This window comes from Candoia aspera, chromosome 6 (assembly GCF_035149785.1).
Source record: "Candoia aspera isolate rCanAsp1 chromosome 6, rCanAsp1.hap2, whole genome shotgun sequence".
Classification (NCBI taxonomy): Eukaryota; Metazoa; Chordata; class Lepidosauria; order Squamata; family Boidae; genus Candoia; species Candoia aspera.
In genome coordinates, this window is record NC_086158.1 from 59,668,443 (window position 1) to 59,689,384 (window position 20,942).

Here is a 20,942-nt window from a genome sequence, read left to right on the forward strand (position 1 = left end):
AACCAAAGAGCATTAGTGTTTTTTTTAATTCATTTATATCCCACCTTTATTATTTTTATAAATAACTCAAGGCGGCGAACATACCAAATACTCCTTCCTTCTCCTATTTTCCCCACAACCAACACCCTTTGAGGTGGGTTGGGATGAGAGAGAGTGGCTGGCCCAAGGTCACTGAGCCGGCTTTCATGCCTAAGGCAGGACTAGAATTCTCAGCCTCCTGGTTTCTAGCCCAGCACTTTTTCCACACTGACTATAGAATCCAGATATTATTTTTATTTCAAGCAATCAAGGTTTTTAAAAAGAATTATTTTCTAGTATTATGTGCAGGAAGTGTGTGCTGTTTAAACTAGTTTGGGATTAGATTCATTCACCTCCTATGGAAGAGCTAAAACCCTGTGAACACTTAGACATTCATCACAGCAAAGTAGAAAATATTCTGTGGTTTTTATTGTAATCATGGTTAGTCTCACAGGATGTTTGATTCTGGCTTCAGGAAGTAGATTTAATCACTAATCTGTATTGCTCATCATTCTATTTATTTACTTTTGCAAAATATTCCTTTGAGGCTTCTGGGTTTGGCTTAATCTGCAAAACAAAAAGAGTTAAAAGGTAAACACTGAATTGTGCATTCAATCAAGGCAGCAATTAAATGCCATACAGAGTACATGTGGACATAAATATCCAACATTGAACATTCCACAATGTAAGAGCACACATACTTCCAAGTAGAAAAAAAGGAAATGGTCCATATTGTTTAATCAAACTGATGGAGGTAAGAAGTCTGAAAGCGCAACAAACATCCACTGAATCCTCTCCCTATAGCACCTGAAAATTGCCAAAAGACTCAGTGGTGGTTTACGGGTAGTTGCTACTTCCCTAGCCCGCTACACCTCAACCTACCAGGTCCCAGATGGTACTGCTGCCACTAGCAAGTTCTACTGGAGTCTCTTCTTCCCCACCCCCAATAAAATGGTATAGATGATCCTTGTTTAACAACTCATTCAGCAACTGTTTGATCTTATGATGGTGCTAAACAAATGGTACTTACAACGTCCTCGTACTTACGACCGTCACAGCATCCCCATGGTCATGTAATTGCCATTTGCAATCTTCCTTGCCAGCTTTCTACAAGCAAAGTCAATGGGGAAGCGGGCAGAAGGTCATAAATGGCGACCACATGATGTCCTCACTTAAGGACCTGCAGTGATTCGCTTAATGATGGCAGCCAGAAGTGCTGTACTTTCTGTTGCTAAGTGGCGCAGTCACGTAACATCACACTTTACAACCACGTCACTCAGCAACAGAAATTCCAGTCACGACTTCCGGTGGGAAGATAGTGGACTGAACAGCTGCGTCCGTGGGCTCCACGGGCAGAACTGACAACGAGGCAGGGGTTTTTTTGGGCTCAGGCAGATTTTTCCTCAAGCCCTGGAGCACTTTCATGGACAGAAAATGCTCAGAATCATCCCATTTGCCCTCCAGAAGAGTTACTTGCAGTCAGAGGATTGTAAACAGTGTTTGCACTAATCTGATAAGAGCTGCCAGGAGGCTGGGATGTCATCATCTCCTAGCCACACTGTAGCCTTAAAGGGACACTAAGACCAGCCACCCCATTTCTAAATCACCCAACTTATTTCTTTTTAAGTTTATGTACTCCAAGAGAGGCTTTGTACAGCAAGGAAAGTGAGCTCTCTTGGTGCTTATCATTATTTTTTGGATTAATTTTTAAAGAAATTTTTTTTAAAGTTTTGGGTGTTGCTTTCCATCCAATGTTAAGGAGGGTTGAGATTACGTAATTGTCTCCCTGTTATTATTTTTGCATTAAAATTGAAGACTTTACTTTTTCCTACACGTGGAATCTGCTGTTCTGAACTTTTAGCTTTCTGCTTCTATTTTCCCTGGGGAGCTGCCTCTTATCACACTTTTACTTGTATAAACTTCTCTTTGGAAATTTTCCATTAACTCCTACTTTCACTAGTTAAGCACCTAGGGGGCGCCATAATATACTGCGTGAGACATGGAGGATTTCAAGCAGACTCTCTCGGATTTCCGTTGTGAGCTTAAATAGATTCTTTTTTATTCCTGTCAAGTTATTATGCAAGATATTCGGGACATTGTTGAGAACATCAGTTCAGAAATGTGTCATCTGGCTGGGGATGTTGTGGAAGAAATTGAAGAGCTTAACAGCGATGGAAACGTTTCTACTAACAGTGAGACTGAGGCTTCTGTTAAAATGCCAGATGAAGATCGGGCAGCCAAGTTGAAGAATTGAAAGGAACAGAACCATTTGCAAGCCATGAGTGACACTGGCTTTGATGAAATGTTATGGAAAAAAAGGGGTTGTTATCTATGGGAGGTTTTTTGCTGAGAAGTCAGGGTTTTGGGCAGTTGGGCTGTTTGATTTCTTTATGAAAAATGCTTTGTGTGTATTGTGGAGATATGTAAATGCTCTGGTTTATTTTGAAGTGGGGGTAAGGGTTTAAGAATAATTATCTGGATTGCTTTTAGCCTTTGTTTGACTTCACGTTAATGATTTGGATTAAGTTTAATAAGACACAATAATAGTTGTTTGGTTTTAGGTTTAATATGATTAAGATTAGTATAATTGTTGTATTATTAACTATAATGGCAGACAATTTATATGCTTTTTAGTTAGATTTCTATTATAGCAGACAGAAAAGTATATAATAGTGGTAGGAAGGAAATAATTAAATAAATGTTGATTTAGTTAGTTGGGTAGGTGGTTTGTATTCTTTCTTTTCTTTTAATATAAGGGAAAGGAGCAAACGTATTTAGTGATTTTTGTAGTATGGAAATAGAATGATTTATAGAAATAATGTGGTTTTGGTTTAATCTAGAGTAAGGATTGAGTATGGAAAATTGTTGCCTATTCTTGGTGTTAAAAGTCGAAAGTCACCTCTTTATGTAATCTTTAAAAAAAATTCTTTGTGTTTTCATGCTCTTATTTTTTGTCTTTTGTAGTGTTTTTTTGTTTTTTGTTTGTAATTATCTTTGTTCTACATCTAATAAAATTCTTATATATATATAAAAAAGAAATTCCAGTCACAATTGCCGTTGTTAAGTGAGGACTACCTGTATAGGTAACTTCTTCCCCCATGCCAGCGTTCAATCGTAAGGAAGACAGCAGGTCTAAACAACATGGCACAGGCTAGCAGTGCATGGAAGAACTCTAGATACAGAGAAAAAAAGGAAGCTTCACGGAGCCAAGTTTTTTACTTGAGACCATTCATGGGCATTCAGGAAAGACCTGGAGGGTTACGCATATTTCATTAGAGACCTTCAGCTATCAAATGGGATTTAATTTCTGAGCCAAAAATAATTAAAATTAGGATCATCAGCTTTTTCATTCCTTAGCCAATCTAAGGCTGCTCAACTCCTTTCTGCTCAATGTCCTCACAGGCTACAGAGGACATTTCTCTGACTTAACATGTCTAGTGCGCCTACCCAACAAATAAGTCAGTCAATGCTCTGCAGAATAAAGGTGTTGTCATTCCTTACACATAGTAAGGTATGCACTACACTTCACTGGCATGAGAACTTCTAACCCTATCTCAAAAGTAAGCATCAACTAGTTTAGTCAGTATTCACATTTAAGAAAGCAACTTTCTTAAGTTCTGTGACCTTAACAGATGTCATATTCACTGTTTCAATGTGCACTGTACACCATAACGTTTCACATGCCATGGCGCTGACACGCGTTTCTGTTTGGGAGGGAGCTGCTGTGAATCCTTGTACCAAGCTCTGTATCTGTGTTCATTACAATGGAATGTGTTTGGGTTATGTGCTCTGTTCAAGGACTTTTCCCGCAGACCATCGGAAGCCGTTAGGAGCACCTGGGATTGTGAGCTTGGGAAGATTCTACGGGGGGAGGGATCTCATTTGCACCGAGGGTTTTTGGTTTGCATTTGGTGCGCTTTTATCATTCTCAGCTTTCTTTGTGATCCTGCATACTATTCTTTAATAAATCAGATATCTTTGAATTCCTGCTCATGAGTCTGAGAGTGTTTTAGAATAGGCAATCATTACATAAAGCTGAGAATCACCAAAGTTAGCTCCTACCAAGATTAGTTTCTTGTGAGGGAAAATAGTTAACGATGGCCGAGTCCAAGCTCATGACCGGGGGACTTGAGGAGCCGGCTAGCTTGATGCCCAAGTCGACGGTCAAGAGCGGAGAACTGAGCCTCACCCCAGAACCTTCAGATTTCCGGCAGGATTCGAGTTCCAGCCCTGAGGTGGAGGAATCTGACGATGGGGGAGAACCAGAGCAACCGGCACCCAGCGAATCGCCCGCAGAGTTGATCACCTGGGATGAAATGGGAGAACCCCAGCCAGGGATGTCCCAGGAGTCCTGGAAGTATCGGTTCCCGCTGACCCCAGACGTAGAATCTACCATGGTATCAACAGAGAGACAGCCTAACACGCGAGGGAGGGAGGAATCTCAAACCCCTGAAAGGCTAAGAGTGGTGGAGGCCAAAATAGAATCGATGGAGTACATGTTAAGAAACCTGTCTCTATCATTGGGGGGGCAGGGGAGGCGCAAAGGAGATCCCAGCTTCACGCAACCATCCCCCATCCTCCCACCCGGACCGCCAGCGGAGCAGGGCTGGAGACGGCTCCGGGATGAATCTCCACCCCGCAGAGCTCGACCACCAGTGTCCCCACCCCGAGGAGGGAGAACTACTGTAACCTGGGACCCAACCACTCAAGCAGCCGCCGATTCCGCTCCAACAGGAGTGGAGGTGAGAGACTTTTCTGTCAAGTTTGATGGGGATCCAACCAAGTTATCTTTATCTCTAACCAATGCTAAAAGTTACATTTAACTTTAATAAATCAGGTATCTTTGAATTCCTGCTCGTGAGTCTGAGAGTGTTTTAGAATAGGCAATCATTACAACAGATTACAGAAGAACCTCAAATGAAATTGCACTTTCTTTTTTTTTCCCCCTGTTCAATTGTATCCCATTCTCAGAGACTGCCTGGACAAGTCCCTGCAGTTTTCACGGCAAGTTTTTTTTTTTTTTCAGAAGTGGTTTGCCATTGCCTCCTTCCTTGGGCTGAGAGAGAGTGACTGGCCCAAGGTCACCCAGCTGCCTTTGTGCCTCAGGCAGGGCTAGAACTTATGGTCTCCCAGTTTCTAGCCCGATGCCTCAACCACAACACCAAACTAGCTCTATAATTATTTCTACATGATTGTTAATTTCATTTTCAACTTTGCTAAAATCAGAAATAATTTTCTATATTAAAACAAGGGCCTTACCAGCATTGTGCTTTACCAATTAGCTTTAACAACATACCGTGGGGGAGTCTGGAGTCCAGTTTGCTGGGCAGACTTCTCCATGCATTTCTACATACTGGAATGCTTTCACCAAGCGAAGTGTTTCTTCTACACTGCGACCAACTGGGAGATCATTAACACTTAAATGCTTGATGATTCCATTAGGATCAATGATAAAAAGCCCCCTTAAAAAGAAAGCAAATGCATATTTTTGAATGAATAATATACTTCCTACAGAAATGCCTTTACAATGTAAAACACACACAGATATTACATATAGGGGACTGCCCTTCCTCTTGCTCTACCGGACAGCAGTGAAAAAGGCAGTTGAATTTATTTGTTTGCTTATAAAACAGCCAGTTCTAATTCTATTGTGAGGTTAATATAGCTTCCACTGTATTTTCCTCTAGTCTTTTAAAGTTATTGTTTATATCTAATGAATATTCTAAACTCTTAACAGTCTGATCGGAGTTTAAATTCAGGAATAAATACAGCAAGAAGAAATACTGCACATCAGTATGCCACATTTACCTTCTTATAATATGAAGTTTACCAAAATGAAAATATTTGAAAAGACCCTTAACTGACTAACTGTATCAAGATAGACAGACAGACAGACACATTGTAAACCCTAGTTCCTGGTTTAGCACAAACTGCAACAGCTGAGTTCACACAATATACTAAGCTAAAATCAATTAGATGATTCTATGGCATCATATATTAATCCCAACCCTATCTTACTAGAGACATTCAAGGTAAGTAACAAAACAGATTCCTCACCTTAATGCTAGCCCAGAGCCTTCTATGAGAACACCATAATCTCGGGAGATCTGTTTTGTTAAATCTGATAGAAGGGGGATATTCATATGGCCCAAACCACCACTCTAAGGAAAAAGACAGATGTTTTAGCTCTTCTTTAGCCTTCCAGATTTTTTCTATTAATAGAAAGATGCTGAATGAAAAGTTTAATGAGTGTATATCCTCCACAAACAAACAGCTATAGAAATAAAAATTGAGCATGAACAGAAAACAGATTTTCATAGCTTATTATTTTTCAAGCCATGTACCTTGATATAAATATTAAAAAGAGAGAAAAATATTGTAGAATACAGCAACATATATTCCATCTTTGTTCACCTTTCTTTCTTCCCAGCATACTAAATTAATCCTACTATAGTTGCAACATTATCTAACTTATTTCTACAGATAAATCATACTAAAAATTGCTACAAAATCCTTACTAAATATATCAATACAATAATAAATATTAATATATTTATATTATGTTGTGGGCATCATATATCTCATATTTATTGTATATTAATATTTAACATCTTAAATATATAAATTAAAATTGGCCAAAATATGAGATTGCACAGCATGTTGGCCATTATTTATTTTTATTTTTATTAAAAAAAAACATGTTGAAGGTTTTGGCCACCATTCAGTGATGTCATGGGCACTGCTCTAAGTTATGGTATTTGCTGGGCAGCTATAATAAATTTAGTGAAATAAATAAATTTAATTACTTTAAAGGGGATTCAATTGTTCAGAGAAAAAGAGGCTATCAAAGTATGCATGACACTTAACAATGTATAGCAGCATATTGCCACTAAAGGCAAATTGCTAGGATATCACAACAGGAACTTTCACTTACATCTTCTAGAAAGATCTACTTGAGTTTGTTCAGAAACAAGACTCTGAATTTTGGTCTAATCCAGAATAGTTTTATGCGGTTTGATAAATAACATATCTGAAGACATCTATACTAGCTTTCCCTGGGCAGAAGTTTCTGCTGTGTGGGCTGGGACTTCTGGGAGCTGTAATTATTTATTTATGAATTTCTCTCATAGACCAGCATAGAACTAATAACATAACAATCACTCTAAAATAGAAATAAAAATAAAAAATCATATTGATGGAATAAAATAAGGTAAAGATAAAATTATTAACATAAAAAAACCTGGCTAAGATCATTTGGCAAGGCCGTATCTGTCACATTGCTTGAAAGTTGCTTTGGCCTGATCAAATCCTATTGGAATCAATACATTGGGGGCAGTCCACAATGGCTTAAGGTGGCACCAAGTAATTTTCACCAAGAAGTCTGAAATTTGTCTTGCAGAATCAAAGAAGCCAGACAAGCTGGGTTGAAAATTAATTTGAGCCAGTAACTAACGTGTGCTACTGGGCACAAGTTTTAATTGGAATCATTCCAGCTTCAGCCCGAAGAGTTGAGTTAGGAACACAACAAGGAACCAAAAACAGGTTCCTTAAGACAGTGCTCCTCAACCTTGGCAACTTGAAGATGTGTGGACTTCAACTCCCAGAATTCCCCAGCCAGCATGGGAGTTGAAGTCCACACATCTTCAAGTTGCCAAGGTTGAGGAACACTGCCTTAGGAAACTTGACTATACAGTTTCTAATGGTTCTAGATTCTTATATGCACATATTTGGAAGCCGCAAGACAGCTGCGATACTACTTTGGCCTCAAATACTTTTAGTCCACCAGGCATATAATTATTTATTTATTTAATTAATTTATCCAATTTGCCCCTGCCCATCTCCTCCCACTGGGGGACTCTGGGAGGTTTACAATAATCAATTAAAACAACAATCATAAAATATACAATATAAAATTACAATAATAAATAATATAAATAAGAGTAAAGATAAAAAGTCCAAGTGGCAAAAGAATCTAAAACAGTCCAAGTGTGGGAGGAGTGGTCTATAGAATCCATCCCCATGTAGATCTATTCCCCTCTCCACCCGAAGCAAGGCGGCAGAACCAGGTCTTCAGACTTCTCCGAAAGGCCAGGAGCAATGGGGCCAATCTCACCTCCGGGGGCAGCATGTTTCACAGGGTGGGAGTACTGCAGAGAAGGCCTGCTTACAGAAGGGGTCCGCGGCATGCCCTCTCTGCACGATCGGGTGGGACAGGCTGATGTAATGGGGAAAAGGCGGTCCCTCAGGTAACCTGGACCCATGCCATGTAGGGCTTTAAAGGTAATAACCAACACCTTGAATTGGACCCGGAAGCAAACTGGTACCCAATGCAGCTCACGCAGCAGCGGTGTTGTATGTGCCCTTCTAGGGGCGCCAAAAACAGCTTGCGCGGCTGCATTCTGGACCAGCTGAAGCTTCCGGATACTTTTCAAGGGTAGCCCCATGTAGAGTGCATTGCAATAGTCTATATGAGAGATAACAAGGGTATGAGTGACTGTTCGGAGGGCCTCCCGATCCAGGAAGGGGTGTAACTGGTGCACAGCACGTAGCTGCACAAAGGCTCTCCTGGCCACGGCTGCCACCTGTTCTTCGAGCAGGAGCCGTGAGTTCAGGAGGACCCCCAAGTTATGCACCGGGTCTGTCTGGGGCAGTGCAACCCCATCCAGAACCAGAGAAGTTAATGTCCCAGATACAGAAGAACCATTAACCCACAGCCACTCGATCTTACCAGGGTTCAGTTGAAGACTGTTGTTCCCCGCCCAGGCCCCCACAGCCCCCAGACACTCGGAGAGGGTAGTCATGGGATCACTGACTTCACCCAGGATGGAGATATACAATCAGCATACTGATGATACCTCATCCCATGGCGACAGATGATCTTGCCCAGCGGTTTCATGTAGGAGAGGGGAGAGGGGAGGGGAGAGTACTGATCCCTGTGGCACCCCACAAAGGAGGGGCCATAGGCTGGATCTCTTGCTCCCTATCAACACCGACTGGGACCGGCCCTGGAGGAAGGAGGTGAACCAGCGTAACACTACGCCACCCACCCCCAACTCCCTGAGCCGCCCCAAAAGGATACCATGGTCGATAGTATTGAAAGCCGCTGAGAGATCAAGGAGAGTGAGGATAGATGCATTGCCACCATCCTGCTCCTGCCAGAGATCATCCATAAGTGCGACCAATGCCGTTTCTGTCCCATAACCAGGCCTAAAACCTGACTGAAAGGGGTCTAGATAATCCGTTTCCTCCAGGACCCTCTGGAGCTGCAAAGCCACCACCTTCTCAACCACCTTCCCCAAAAAGGGAAAGTGGGAGACTGGATGAAAATTGTCCAGAACAGTAGGGTCCAGCGATGGCTTCTTGAGGAGGGGGTGCACCAACGCCTCTTTAAAGGTAGCCGGGAACACCCCCTCTCCCAAGGATGTATTAACCATTGCATGGACCCAACCACGTCACCTCCCGGGCTGCTTTTACTAGCCAGGAGGGGCACAGATCTAGATGGTATGTGGTGGCATTTACTGTCCGTAGGATCCTGTCCACTTCCTCAGGTCCAACAGGATCAAATTGCTCCCAGATAACTGGGTAAGCCCATTCCCTGGTATCTCTCCAGACCAAGCCTCACGCCTGGAGTCTAACTTGGAGCAGATCTGAGCGATTTTGTCCTGCAGATGCTCAGCAAATTCCTCTGCACGGCCCTGTAGGTGGGTCACTGAGCCCACCTTCCCCAAAAGGGATCGAGTGATCTTAAACAGGGCCGTCGGGCGGCATTCTGTGGACGCAATAAGAGTGGAGAAGTATTGATGCTTCGCCACTTTTATCGCCACAAGGTAGGCCTTAATAGCGGCTCTAACCTGTGTTCGGTCGAATTCAGTCTTTGTCTTCCTCCAGCAACGCTCTAGGCGTCTCTTAATCCTCTTCAGAACACTCAACTCCTCTGTAAACCACGGGGAGTGCTGGGTTCGATGGGGCAAGAGAGGCCGCACAGGCGCGACCAAGTCCAAGGCCCCAGCCACCTCCCTATTCCAGACTGCAGCTAGGGCCTATGCTGGACCATGCAGCAGATCACCGGGTATAACCCCCAGTTCCCTCTGAAACCCTACCGGGTCCATCAGTCGCCAGGGGAGGACCAATCGAATGGGTCCTGCCTCCTTGCGGAGGGGGGTGACATAAGAGAATCTCAGGGCCACCAGGGCGTGATCTGACCATGACAAAGGGCACAGCTGTAACTCTCCCCTCAGATCACATTGCCACTGATCCAATAAGAAAACCAAGTCCGGGATGAGGCCACTGTCTTGAGTTGGGTCCTGAATTATCTGGAACGGGCCCATGGCTGCCATGGTAGCCATGAACTCCCGAGCTGCCTCCGAGGCATGCCCCAGGGATGGCAGGTTGAAGTCCCCCAGAACCATGAGCCTGGGGAACTCCACTGCCAGCCCTGAGATGGCCTTGAGCAGCTCAGGCAGGGAGGTTGCCACGCAGCAGGGAGGCTGGTACGGTAGCAATACTCCCAACTGGGAACCCAACTTGAAAAACAAGGTCTCACAACCAGCCACTCGCGGAGCAGCACCCCTGAAGGCCACAAGAGACTCTCGGATGACAACAGCCACCCCTCTTCCCCTGCCCTGGGATCTCGGCTGGCGCCATACCGTAAGCCCAGCTGAGTACATTTCCGAAAGGGGCACCCCCCACCTTCAGGGCCCAGCCAAGTCTTGGTAATACATGCCAGGTCTGCCCCCTCCTCAGTGATCAAGTCACATATGAGGGGGGCCTTGTTATTAACTGGCCTAGCATTAAAAAGCAGCAGCTGGGGACCAGGGCCCCTACAGATCTGCTGACCAGGGCTGGGTCTGAGCACAGAGGGCCGAAACACACCACTGGTAGCAGACACCAGGGGAGTCTTCCACAAAGATGGCCTGTCCTCCTGCTCCTGCCATAACATCCCCTACCCGTCACCACCTCAATCATGTGCCCTGCCCTACAGGCCCCAGTGACTCCTAATCCATTAGCCCCCACTCCTGGACCTCAGGAGTCTCTGGCTCTAAGTAGGGCTCCCTCCTTCCATTCATACATCCTTACTCACAATCAATTACCCACAGGGTGATGGTAGGCCCTCCGGCGCACCAGCTTCCGTTCTTGGCGCCGTCAGAGCCCAACCATCACCCCCCCATTCACTATGCCCCCCCTCGAACTCTCTCACTGCTCAACAGGGGGCACTCATTCATTCTCATTCAGGGGCTGAGTGCTCTTTTACACAAACACACTCCCAGACTCCCCCTCTTGTCTCTCACTCTGGGGAAGTCTCTCTCATTCACTCTGGAGGGGCCCTCGCAGCTTCCAGCCATCTCAGGGGAGGTTGGGGGGGATGGGCAAGTTCTTATTCCTAAACTCCCCACTCCTCACCAGCAAGGTCTGCCACACCAAGGCCAATTACCTCCTATTGTGCAAAAAAAAATCTTAGTATGGCAGCTAAGCTTGACCTTCTCTTTTAAGGACTGAATTTGGGGCCTCCACGAGCCAATGGCATGAAAAACAATTCCGAGGATTGAACTTGTTCAATATCACTCCCATTTATTTTCAACTTATAATTGCGTCTAAAAGGCTTCTTTGAAAAGAAACCATAATTTTTGTTTTTTCATAATTAAATTGTTATCCATGCAGTAGGAGGCAACTGATTTTAGGGCTGGGAGCTGTAGTTTTCACACATCAAATGGGCACAGTGGGGTAGGCTGGTCTATATAAAACCAGTTTCCCTTTTTCATATGAAAGGATATAGATCCAATTATGTTATGGCTACAGCAGTTTTTCATTAAAATAAACAGGAATAAAAAGCTTTTATTTATTAATTGTTTTGTAATGTGGGCATCAAATATTACCACCAGTAGAGGTAAAAGTTCAGCAATCTGATTTTATATCTTAAGGGTGTAATCTTGATATTAGTAAGATACATGCAAGCATGCACAGCTGCTTTTACACAGGAGTCCTAGTTAATAATAAAGCATGTGCATCTACTCAATTTAACTACATCACAGGGCCAGGGAGATTACAGGACCTGTCCTTGAAACAAGGCCAGCAAGTTTCATTGGTGTTCAGGGGCCATCCTGGAGCCATCTGTGTGTGGCCATCACTTGCATTTCAGTTGTGCAAACCCTATCATGCAGTCATAAATCTACCCAGATGGCTAGACAGGCTTCAAGGCTATAGCATAGGCAAGCAAGTAAAGCTATTTTTTAAAAACATTGACCCATTTCCCCTTTATACTAGAGAGACTTGTGGCTGCAGTAGGTATGAATACAATCAACCAATTATTTTAAAGTACAGGCCAGTGTTCTGAAGCTCGGTATTAATCCAGTACTCTAAAAACTTGCAGGTTCAATTGATACAGTGGCAGAAGAAACTGTTGGCACAAGGTTATCTAACAGGTCTTCTAGAAAAAAAGCAACATTTTACATTTTAAAAAAACCCTCTAACTCAAAGAAGTAACCTTTAAGAAACTAAGATGCTTGTATACATCTTATTTAAGTTAATACTAACTTAAATAAAATAAGTCTAGTTTTTAAACAGATTTTGAATACTTTTAAAGTATTTTTAATAAATATCTACATAAGTAAAAGCAATTTGCTTCCACTTTAAATATCCCATTGATTCTGTCAGTCAAATTTGCTAGTGTCTGTGGTGCAGTATAAATAGAGATAATTAAATATGATGATAAAGCAAGAATAAACGAAAAGAAGCATAATCGTCCAATTTCTACCTTTCGTGGCGTATTTATCCAGGCCAGATGACAGAAGTGAGAGTCCACTGATACAGCAAGTACTTCACAATTCACATCATGGAATTCATTTGCTTTGTCGCTAAAAGCAATAATTTCTGTTGGGCATACAAAAGTGCTAATAGGAAAAAATACAGACAGAAAATGAAAAATAATGGCACAGGCCTCTAAAAATCCTTATTTCCACTGTATGTTGTACAAAGCACGAGCAAAATAAATATTTGTCCATTTTGGGCATCCTGCTTATCCAAATAATACTTTGGGACATAAACTCAAAGGACAAAGCTCAGAAGAATAATGGCATGTTACCAAGAAAGGATGCCAAGAAATGTGGCTTCAAAACGGATCCCCAATTTCTATCAAATGTTGGTAGCTTTTATCAGATCCCTATTTATCATTCTACATTCTTAGCTACAAAGATGATCCAAAGATAAGCTGCAGTCTATTTTCCATCTAAAGTTGCTGAAATCCACAAATGTTCCATCTTTTATTTTGTTACAATTCTTTTTTTTAGTGGACAGGCCACAGCATCATCACTAAAGGAACACAGTGGCGCCTTCTCCTAGGGATCATAAGATTACCAAATTATAATTTACAGTTTTAGCAATCATGCAACATCAAAGGCACAGACAGGTGTTTTACAAATATTTTCAGATATACCAAACTCTGCATAGTAATGTTCATTAGGACTACTGTATGCAGAAACCCAAATAGAAAGGCAAAAAGTGATTTGGAGTACATATGAGTCCAGAAGTAGCACTTTCAGCAACAATTGTGTCTTTTCCTGGAGTTGCACAGCTACTGTAAGATACTGGGAAAGGATGCCTTTGGTTTAAGGAACCTCCAAACAGATACTGTATGTACAGTATTTGGAATCACATTTCCCCTTTCAGTTTGGAGCACTGCACAGGCCTACTATTCATGCTCATAGCAGGTTATATTCTGTATCTAATTTGCACCATCCACATTATGGCATCATTAAAACTGAGACAATACGTTTCTCACATCTACAAAATAAATTAGTGAAGAATTAAGTGCATGTATTTGTTTTAACACAATAACCTTCTCCCTAAACTACATAATTCACTTGCTTGATTCATCCTCAATGTATATGCCATTCTATCTAGGCAAAAAAGCAATTAATATACCAAGTCATTTTAATTTTTTTTTTTGGCTCTCTCTCTGACTATGAGAGCCACTGTGGTGTAGTAGTTAAGAGGCTGGACTAGAAATGGGGAGACCTGTTTTTTAGTCCAGCTGGATGACTTTGGGCCAGTCACTTTCTCTTAACCCTAGACTGGGAAGTTGACAAACGTATATCTACCAACCCACAATGGACTGATGTAATAGATTATAGTCCATCACAATGAAAAGGACTTCATCCTGCTGTGGATTAATTTGGGATGATGATAATAACAACACACACATACCCTCTGAAGCCTGGAAAGGCATTGGTAAGAGTGCCTTTGGTCTAGTTTCTTATCACTTAAATTTTACACAAAGAAAGTCATCACTACACTAAACAATGATAACCAGAATGCAAGTGAAGGTGAATTAACAAACAGGATCCTTTATCTCCCCAAAACATGAGGGCCAAGTCTATTTAAGAGATAGAGCAATACACACATAGGGCAATACTTACAAATCCAAGGGGTAGAAGAAAAGAACCAGGTATTTCCCTTTAAAGTCATCTAAGCTGAGCTCTTTGAAATCTCCATCCACCACAGCTGTCCCCTTAAAATACGGAGCATGTTGAGTGACGGCAGGAACAAACCTTGAGGCACCTAGTAACCATTAGGTACAGCCATGTGATATTACGCAGATACTGTGTTTGGATTAGAAACAAGTAAAACTCCAACATGCAATTTCATACAAAGATAAAAGCAAAGATCTCATTCCTACACATTTTAAGGTATTCAACAATCTACCTGCTTGTTAGAGTCCATAAACAAGTCTTGGTTTCAAATCACACAGAAACCCTAGTTATGTACCACTGCAGACATTCATCCTCTGATGGGTGAAGTCAAATGTAAGAGCCTAGCAACCCAGCTCTTCCCCAATGCTTTTGGCATAAATGCCAAAACAGAGCTAAAATTTTACTGCATTAAATGTTCCTGTCCACAATCACTGCCATCTACACATGCTTTTATAACAGCAGATGCCTCACATCTGGTGAAGGTGACATTCCTTGCCCACTGAGTAAGTACAGTCTTCACTGATCCACTTTAGGGTCTCTCTCTTAAAAATGTTTCCTCTCTTTTTCTATACTTCTAATTTCCACAAGGTCTTTGTGTGATCAACAACACACTAGGTCAAATCCAAACAAGCCATATTTAAGCTGAACATCTGGGTCCCCAAAATAGTGCATACATGTGTCTCTCTTGGCACCCACTAGGTTTCATGTTCCACCTATGATTTGCTGCTATTTTAGGTTCTTAATTACAAGATATAAGAAGCTAACATAGTACAAAGTAAAATACTAGCATCAATAATCTTTACTTGCAAGAATACTTCTGGGCATCAAATATACCCCACCAGCATTTTTAGAAAATAAAATTAATTGTGGGCAACCACACACTATTTTGCTTAGAATTGTATTTTCCTAACAAAATGGTATTTTATGACTGACTATGCCCACCCCAAGGCAGCCTTTTTGTGAGAATGCCATTACAAGTTCTCAAAGGTTAGAGACCCCTGGCTTGGTATGATGTGAATCCAGCCATTATAGTCTGTAAGCCATGATCAATATTCATGTTATGCCATTATCTCCTCCTCTGTGTGGATGATGGTGCAATTTCAGCCACTAAAGGAACTATTATTGGGAAAGGACCTTTAAATGCATCAGCTATGCTAAAGGGGAAAGAAGCCCAGCATTTTTGAAAGATACCCAACTGGAGAAGGTTGATGTTCAGGATGTTTATTTTTTTTGAAATCAACACTGCTCCAAGCCAAGGCCAGCATTCATACAAATATGCAGTTTGTAGCCCTGAGCCTCAATGTAAATAGGAAAAAAAGCATTCTTGCCTTCACCAAGGCTAGCTTAACAAACATGGCAAAAAGGGGGGTGGGGGGTTACAGTACCTGAAAGTTTAACTTCATTTAAAATCAAATTATGCACATTCCTCTTTACAGAAGAGACCATACAAACTTATTGCCAAACAAAATTAAATATATAGGTATACCCACACACCAGAGTTCTGTTTGCAAACTATTAGAAACATTTAGCAGCACTGTTGTATGTATTTTATATATCTCTGTATAACAAATAGTCCTTACTCCCTGAACCTGTTTCCATTAAATGGCTATCCCCGTTTGTGCCCATCTGAAACAATTTAAAAGATCTCTCTTAAATACTTTTAGAACAATTAGCAAGATTGCTACTGTGCAACCCCTGCCTCCACTCAAGTGTACTGTGAAGTGGGGCTGAATATGCCCTACTTAATAAATGTCTATGTGTGAATATACCTGAATATTAAGCCACTGCATAGCACATAATCTGTCATAATTCAGAATTCTGCAGTTGTAAAAACATGTTGAACTCCACACCCACTAAGCCTCTGTTTACCTAATTGACATAACAGAAAAGCAGGACAGAAAAAGAAACAGTAACACAGTTTACAACATTGTGCCAACTTTTGAACATATTCCAAGAAAACTGCAAAATAATAGAATCATAGAGTTGAAGGGACCTTACAGGTCATCTAGACCTATCCCTGGAGTGCAGGATCTACTACAGCAGTGTTTTTCAAACTTGGCAACCTTCAGGTGTGTGGACTTCACCTCCCAGAATTCCCCAGACAGCATGCTGCCAAGTCTGAAAAAGACTGTACTAGAGTATCTGACAGATGACTATCCAGTCTGTTTGAAAACCTCCAGAGAGGGAAAGCTCACATCATGTGGCAGCCTATTTCATTGGCTGACAGTTCCTACAGCCAGGAAGTTCTTCCTGATATCTAGCCTGAACCTCTTTCCTTATAGTTTTAACCTTTGGTTTTGGTCTTTCCTTTTGGGACAATACCAAATGAGCCCCCACCCATTTACACATGATAGCCCAGTTCTTTTATTCAACATTTCCCCTGCTTTTTTAGGTCACTGCAGATGCAATTCGATTGCAGACTAAATCAGTCCATCACGTAGTGTATGCACCCGGGGAAAGACCCTTCATCAATCAGCACAGGCTCAGGGAAGAAGAGTTTTTAAGCGAGGATTAAGAGCTCATCCGTGACCAGTTGAAGAGTATCGCTGGGTGTTAACTGTAAGCGATTTAATTCACTATCAGCCCCTGCAACTTACTAGTACTGAAATGGAATCGAGGGACGGGCGGCGTCGCGTCAGCCGTACACTTCCGTCCGCTCGCAACAGTTGATAAACACCTTCCGGCAACTGCGCCTGTCCTCCATAAGGTGGCACGGGTCCAAGTACCCTAGGGAAAGAGGGCATGGGCTCGGTATCAGAGGAAGATGGGCAGCGGGGACCGAGGGGCAAAAAGCTAGCGAAAGATTGCATGCAGCGGAGCAGAAGCAGCCTAGAACGATCAGGAAAGCAGCCTGGATGTTGCAAAGCGCGCGAAGATCCAGCTCCAATTCCTTTTCCTGCTCCAAAGATCCACACGCAGCGGCACTATGGAGGAGGACTTCCCAAGATCTGGATGAGTAAAGGAGCGGGGGGAAACACTCGACTCTTATTTAAATAAAATATGTTGCCTAAAAGAAAAAAGATGGGGAAGGCTACGAGAATGAACCCATTTTGCAAAAAGCAACCAAAGGTTCAGGGCAGGGGGGAGCGAGGGGTCGACAGAGGGCACTAGTCCTCGCCCCTAAGCGAGCGAGTCGACATTGCAGGGGCTTTTCGGCTACTCTCATGCCAGAGCGCGCCGGATTTGCAAAAGGAGACTGGGAGGGAGGGCGATGGGGCCTTAACGCTGTAACGGAGAAGCTCCAAGATTGCAGCCGCCCTGCCGAAGCCAAGCAAAGCCCAAGGATCAGGAAAGGTCACTTTTCGGGGACGGTGCAACAAACAGGGGGTGGCACTTACCGAGGGTTTCAGTAACCTTCGGAGCGCCCCCGTAACACCAGCCATTTTCACCTCGAAGAGCTACTGAAGTGGGTGGATCGCGCTCCGGGTTTGGCAGACGGCGATACTGGGGCGGAGCCGCGAAATCCCCATAGCCGAAGGTGCGGGGGATAGGCAGGCAGAGCTATGGGTGGGATCTGCCCAATCTGGCAAACGTGGGTTTTACCGAATGTGATGGGTGCGGTTACAGTCTGCAGTTCAGTTCAACCCTCTTATAGGGTTGGGACTGAATTTGCAGCTGGCTCTGCTGGAAAACAACGAGAGCTGTTGATGGGAAGCACTGCACTTAGAATCGATTGAATTCAGAACCGGTGGTCACAGGGTGCCGAGTACTACAAAGTATCAAACCACATTTTAACTTAACGTGTGTGAATCCAGTCTGTTGTGAACAGTTCAGTTTTTCATACAAATCCACATTAAATAATTAAATACTTGTTTAACTAAACTGTGGTTAGCTATGTCCTATGAGCCTGGGCTCTGAGTAAGCCTGCTGATGTTCTGGGTCTCTTGATAAATAAGTAAAACAAAGGATTGTACTGTGCATTCCTATGTTTGTTGTTGTTTATTCGTTCAGTCACTTCTGACTCTTCGTGACTTCATGGACCAGCCCACGCCAGAGCTTCCTGTCAGTCGTCAACACCCCCAGCTCCCCCAGGGAGAAGTCCATCACCTCTAGAATATCATCCATCCACCTTGCCCTTGGTCGGCCCCTCTTCCTTTTGCCCTCCACTCTCCCTAGCATCAGCATCTTCTCCAGGGTGTCCTGTCTTCTCATTATGTGGCCAAAGTATTTCAGTTTTGCCTTTAATATCATTTCCTCAAGCGAGCAGTCTGGCTTTATTTCCTGGAGGATGGACTGGTTTGATCTTCTTGCAGTCCAAGGCACTCTCAGAATTTTCCTCCAACACCACAGTTCCAAAGCATCGATCTTCCTTCTCTCAGCCTTCCTTATGGTCCAGCTCTCGCAGCCATATGTTACTACAGGGAATACCATTGCTTTAACTATGCGGACCTTTGTTGTCAGTGTGATGTCTCTGCTCTTAACTATTTTACTGAGATTTGTCATTACTCTTCTCCCAAGGATTAAACATTCCTGTGTAGCCTATTCAAAACTAACTCTCACTGATCTTCATGGGCCATACAGGATGCAGTATGTAGCTGTAGGATTACAGGTTATCCTTTCCTACTAGTCAGCCTGAACCCATAGTTGGCCAGACTCAAGGGCCTAAACCAGTGTTTTTCAAATTTGATGACTTTGAGATGTGTGGAATTCAACTCCCAGAATTCCCCACCCAGCATGCTGGCTGGGGAATTCTGGGAGTTGAACTCCACACAACTTAAAGTCATCAAATTTGAAAAACACTGGCCTAAACACAGGTGTTACACGTCTATGTCTACTGTCCATGCCCAGTTTATTTATTATTTCTTTATCAAATTTTGCCACCACCCATCTCCCCCCAAAAGAGGGACTCTGGGCAGTTTACAATAAAGCTGTTAGCAAAGCAAATCACAACATGCAAGATTTGTTTGAAGACAGTAATCTATACTTAACACTCTTAGGTAGAGGCTCCACAGAGAGGGGAAAAAAAGCAAGTAGAGATGCCTGCAGAGAGAAATGGGTTTGAGCTTACAGGCTTCATCAGGTCACCTGACAGTAGCTTATAGATCCAATTTATTCATAATGTCTACAACAATCTGCTGTCCAAATCCTTTATAGGTCTGAAATCGCTTTTTTGAATTCATGTGAACAGGGATGCATGACCATGACACTGCATGGCCAAAGAAGACCCCCAACCCACACATATTCTTAAGAAAGCACTGTTTATTGTACTGATATATTGTGGTAACTGGAGCAAGCTATGGTCTTTATAAGAAAAATTGACAAAAGAAGTGCACTGGGCATCATCATAACTATCTTTAAGGCAACCTATCTGCTTTCATATATTGCATTTTTATCTGATGCTGCTTGTCTTTATTTGCCTTTTTTATTGCCATAAACCAACCTAGATTGACATTAACAGGAGCATATAAATACTTTGAATAAATAGTCAGAAATGGACATCAGTAGTTACTCAGAGATGTACCATTTTCAGGCCTGCTCTGGAATTTGTGACAGTGGATCCAGGATAAATATTTACCATCATAAATACTTCATGTGATCTGCCCTTATTGTATAGGACTATCTACATACACCTGTACGCCAGTATGACAACACTACACATGTAAACTTTAACTACTGTACAGGAGCATCTAGCTATTCTGATCAAGTGTATGTTTCAGTGACTCCCTAAGAGAACAGAAGCTGACATAACCTCTACATGGTATGGAGTTAAAGATGCTACTAATCTGAATGCATAGTTACTCTTTATATGTACAGGTAGTGTAATGGTATGTAGGAATGACCTTGGGAGACTAAGTCCAGAGATGCTGCCTAGGGAACAGTCAGATAAGAGACAGCATAGGCCTCAGCTGGATAGTGGGTGGGGCAAGAGGCTCAGAAGAGACCCTCCCTAATTTCTTGGGGTATAAAGGAGACGGGGAGAATTGTACTTTCAGACTTGCAAGATTCTGTTAATGTAGCCTTACAATAAAGTAGAATTAACTCATCTGGTCATTTCCTGTCTGGTCCACCTGGTAATCTTCACATAACGACCACAATTTGGACTGGCAATCCATCGCTAAGTGCCATGGTAGTTAGTGAGACATCACGTGACCATGATGGACTTAAGACTGTACTTCCCCCATGGTCATTAAGCAAATCATCCACCATCATTAATCAAGACATCATGTGACTGCGACTTGTGATTTTACTGCCAGCTTCTCCATTGACTCTGTTTGTCGGAAGCTGGCTGTGAAGTGTGCAAATGGTGATCATGGGACACTGTGATGGTTGTAAATGCCCGCCAGTTGTGAAGTACCCAAATCTTGATCATGTGACTACGGGGACACTGTTATAGTCATAAATGTGAGAACCAGTTGTACAGTTACTTTTTCAGCACCACCATTACTTTGAATGGTCACTAAACAGGGCAGTCATTAAGCAAGGACTACCTGTGGTTGTCTCCAAATATTGTACAGGTGG

At 42.7% G+C, this 20,942-nt stretch overlaps 1 protein-coding gene across 1 annotated transcript; it reads right to left on the reverse strand.

The window, feature by feature from the left end:
• Positions 1-253: 253 nt before the first annotated feature.
• PRDX3 (peroxiredoxin 3) lies at positions 254-17,935 on the reverse strand. The gene is made up of 7 exons (XM_063307235.1): positions 17,822-17,935; positions 17,081-17,210; positions 14,430-14,571; positions 12,770-12,905; positions 6,076-6,179; positions 5,315-5,480; positions 254-585 (listed from the first exon to the last, which is right to left on the reverse strand). Exons 1-7 carry the CDS (start codon positions 17,864-17,866, stop codon positions 532-534), a joined length of 777 nt encoding a protein of 258 aa, XP_063163305.1. The 5' UTR covers positions 17,867-17,935; the 3' UTR covers positions 254-531.
• Positions 17,936-20,942: the final 3,007 nt, after the last annotated feature.

What these genes read in the sequence shown, in the direction of transcription:
- PRDX3 (XM_063307235.1), bottom strand. Translation starts at nt 17,866, where the DNA reads ATGGCTGGTGTTACGGGGGCGCTCCGAAGGTTACTGAAACCCTCG. An exon ending in GAAGGTTACTGAAACCCTCG is followed by an intron (nt 17,211 to 17,821) that starts GTAAGTGCCACC and finishes CTCTTTCCCTAG; the next exon opens with GGTACTTGGACCCGTGCCAC. An exon ending in TCGATTCCATTTCAGTACTA is followed by an intron (nt 14,572 to 17,080) that starts GTAAGTTGCAGG and finishes AATGGTTACTAG; the next exon opens with GTGCCTCAAGGTTTGTTCCT.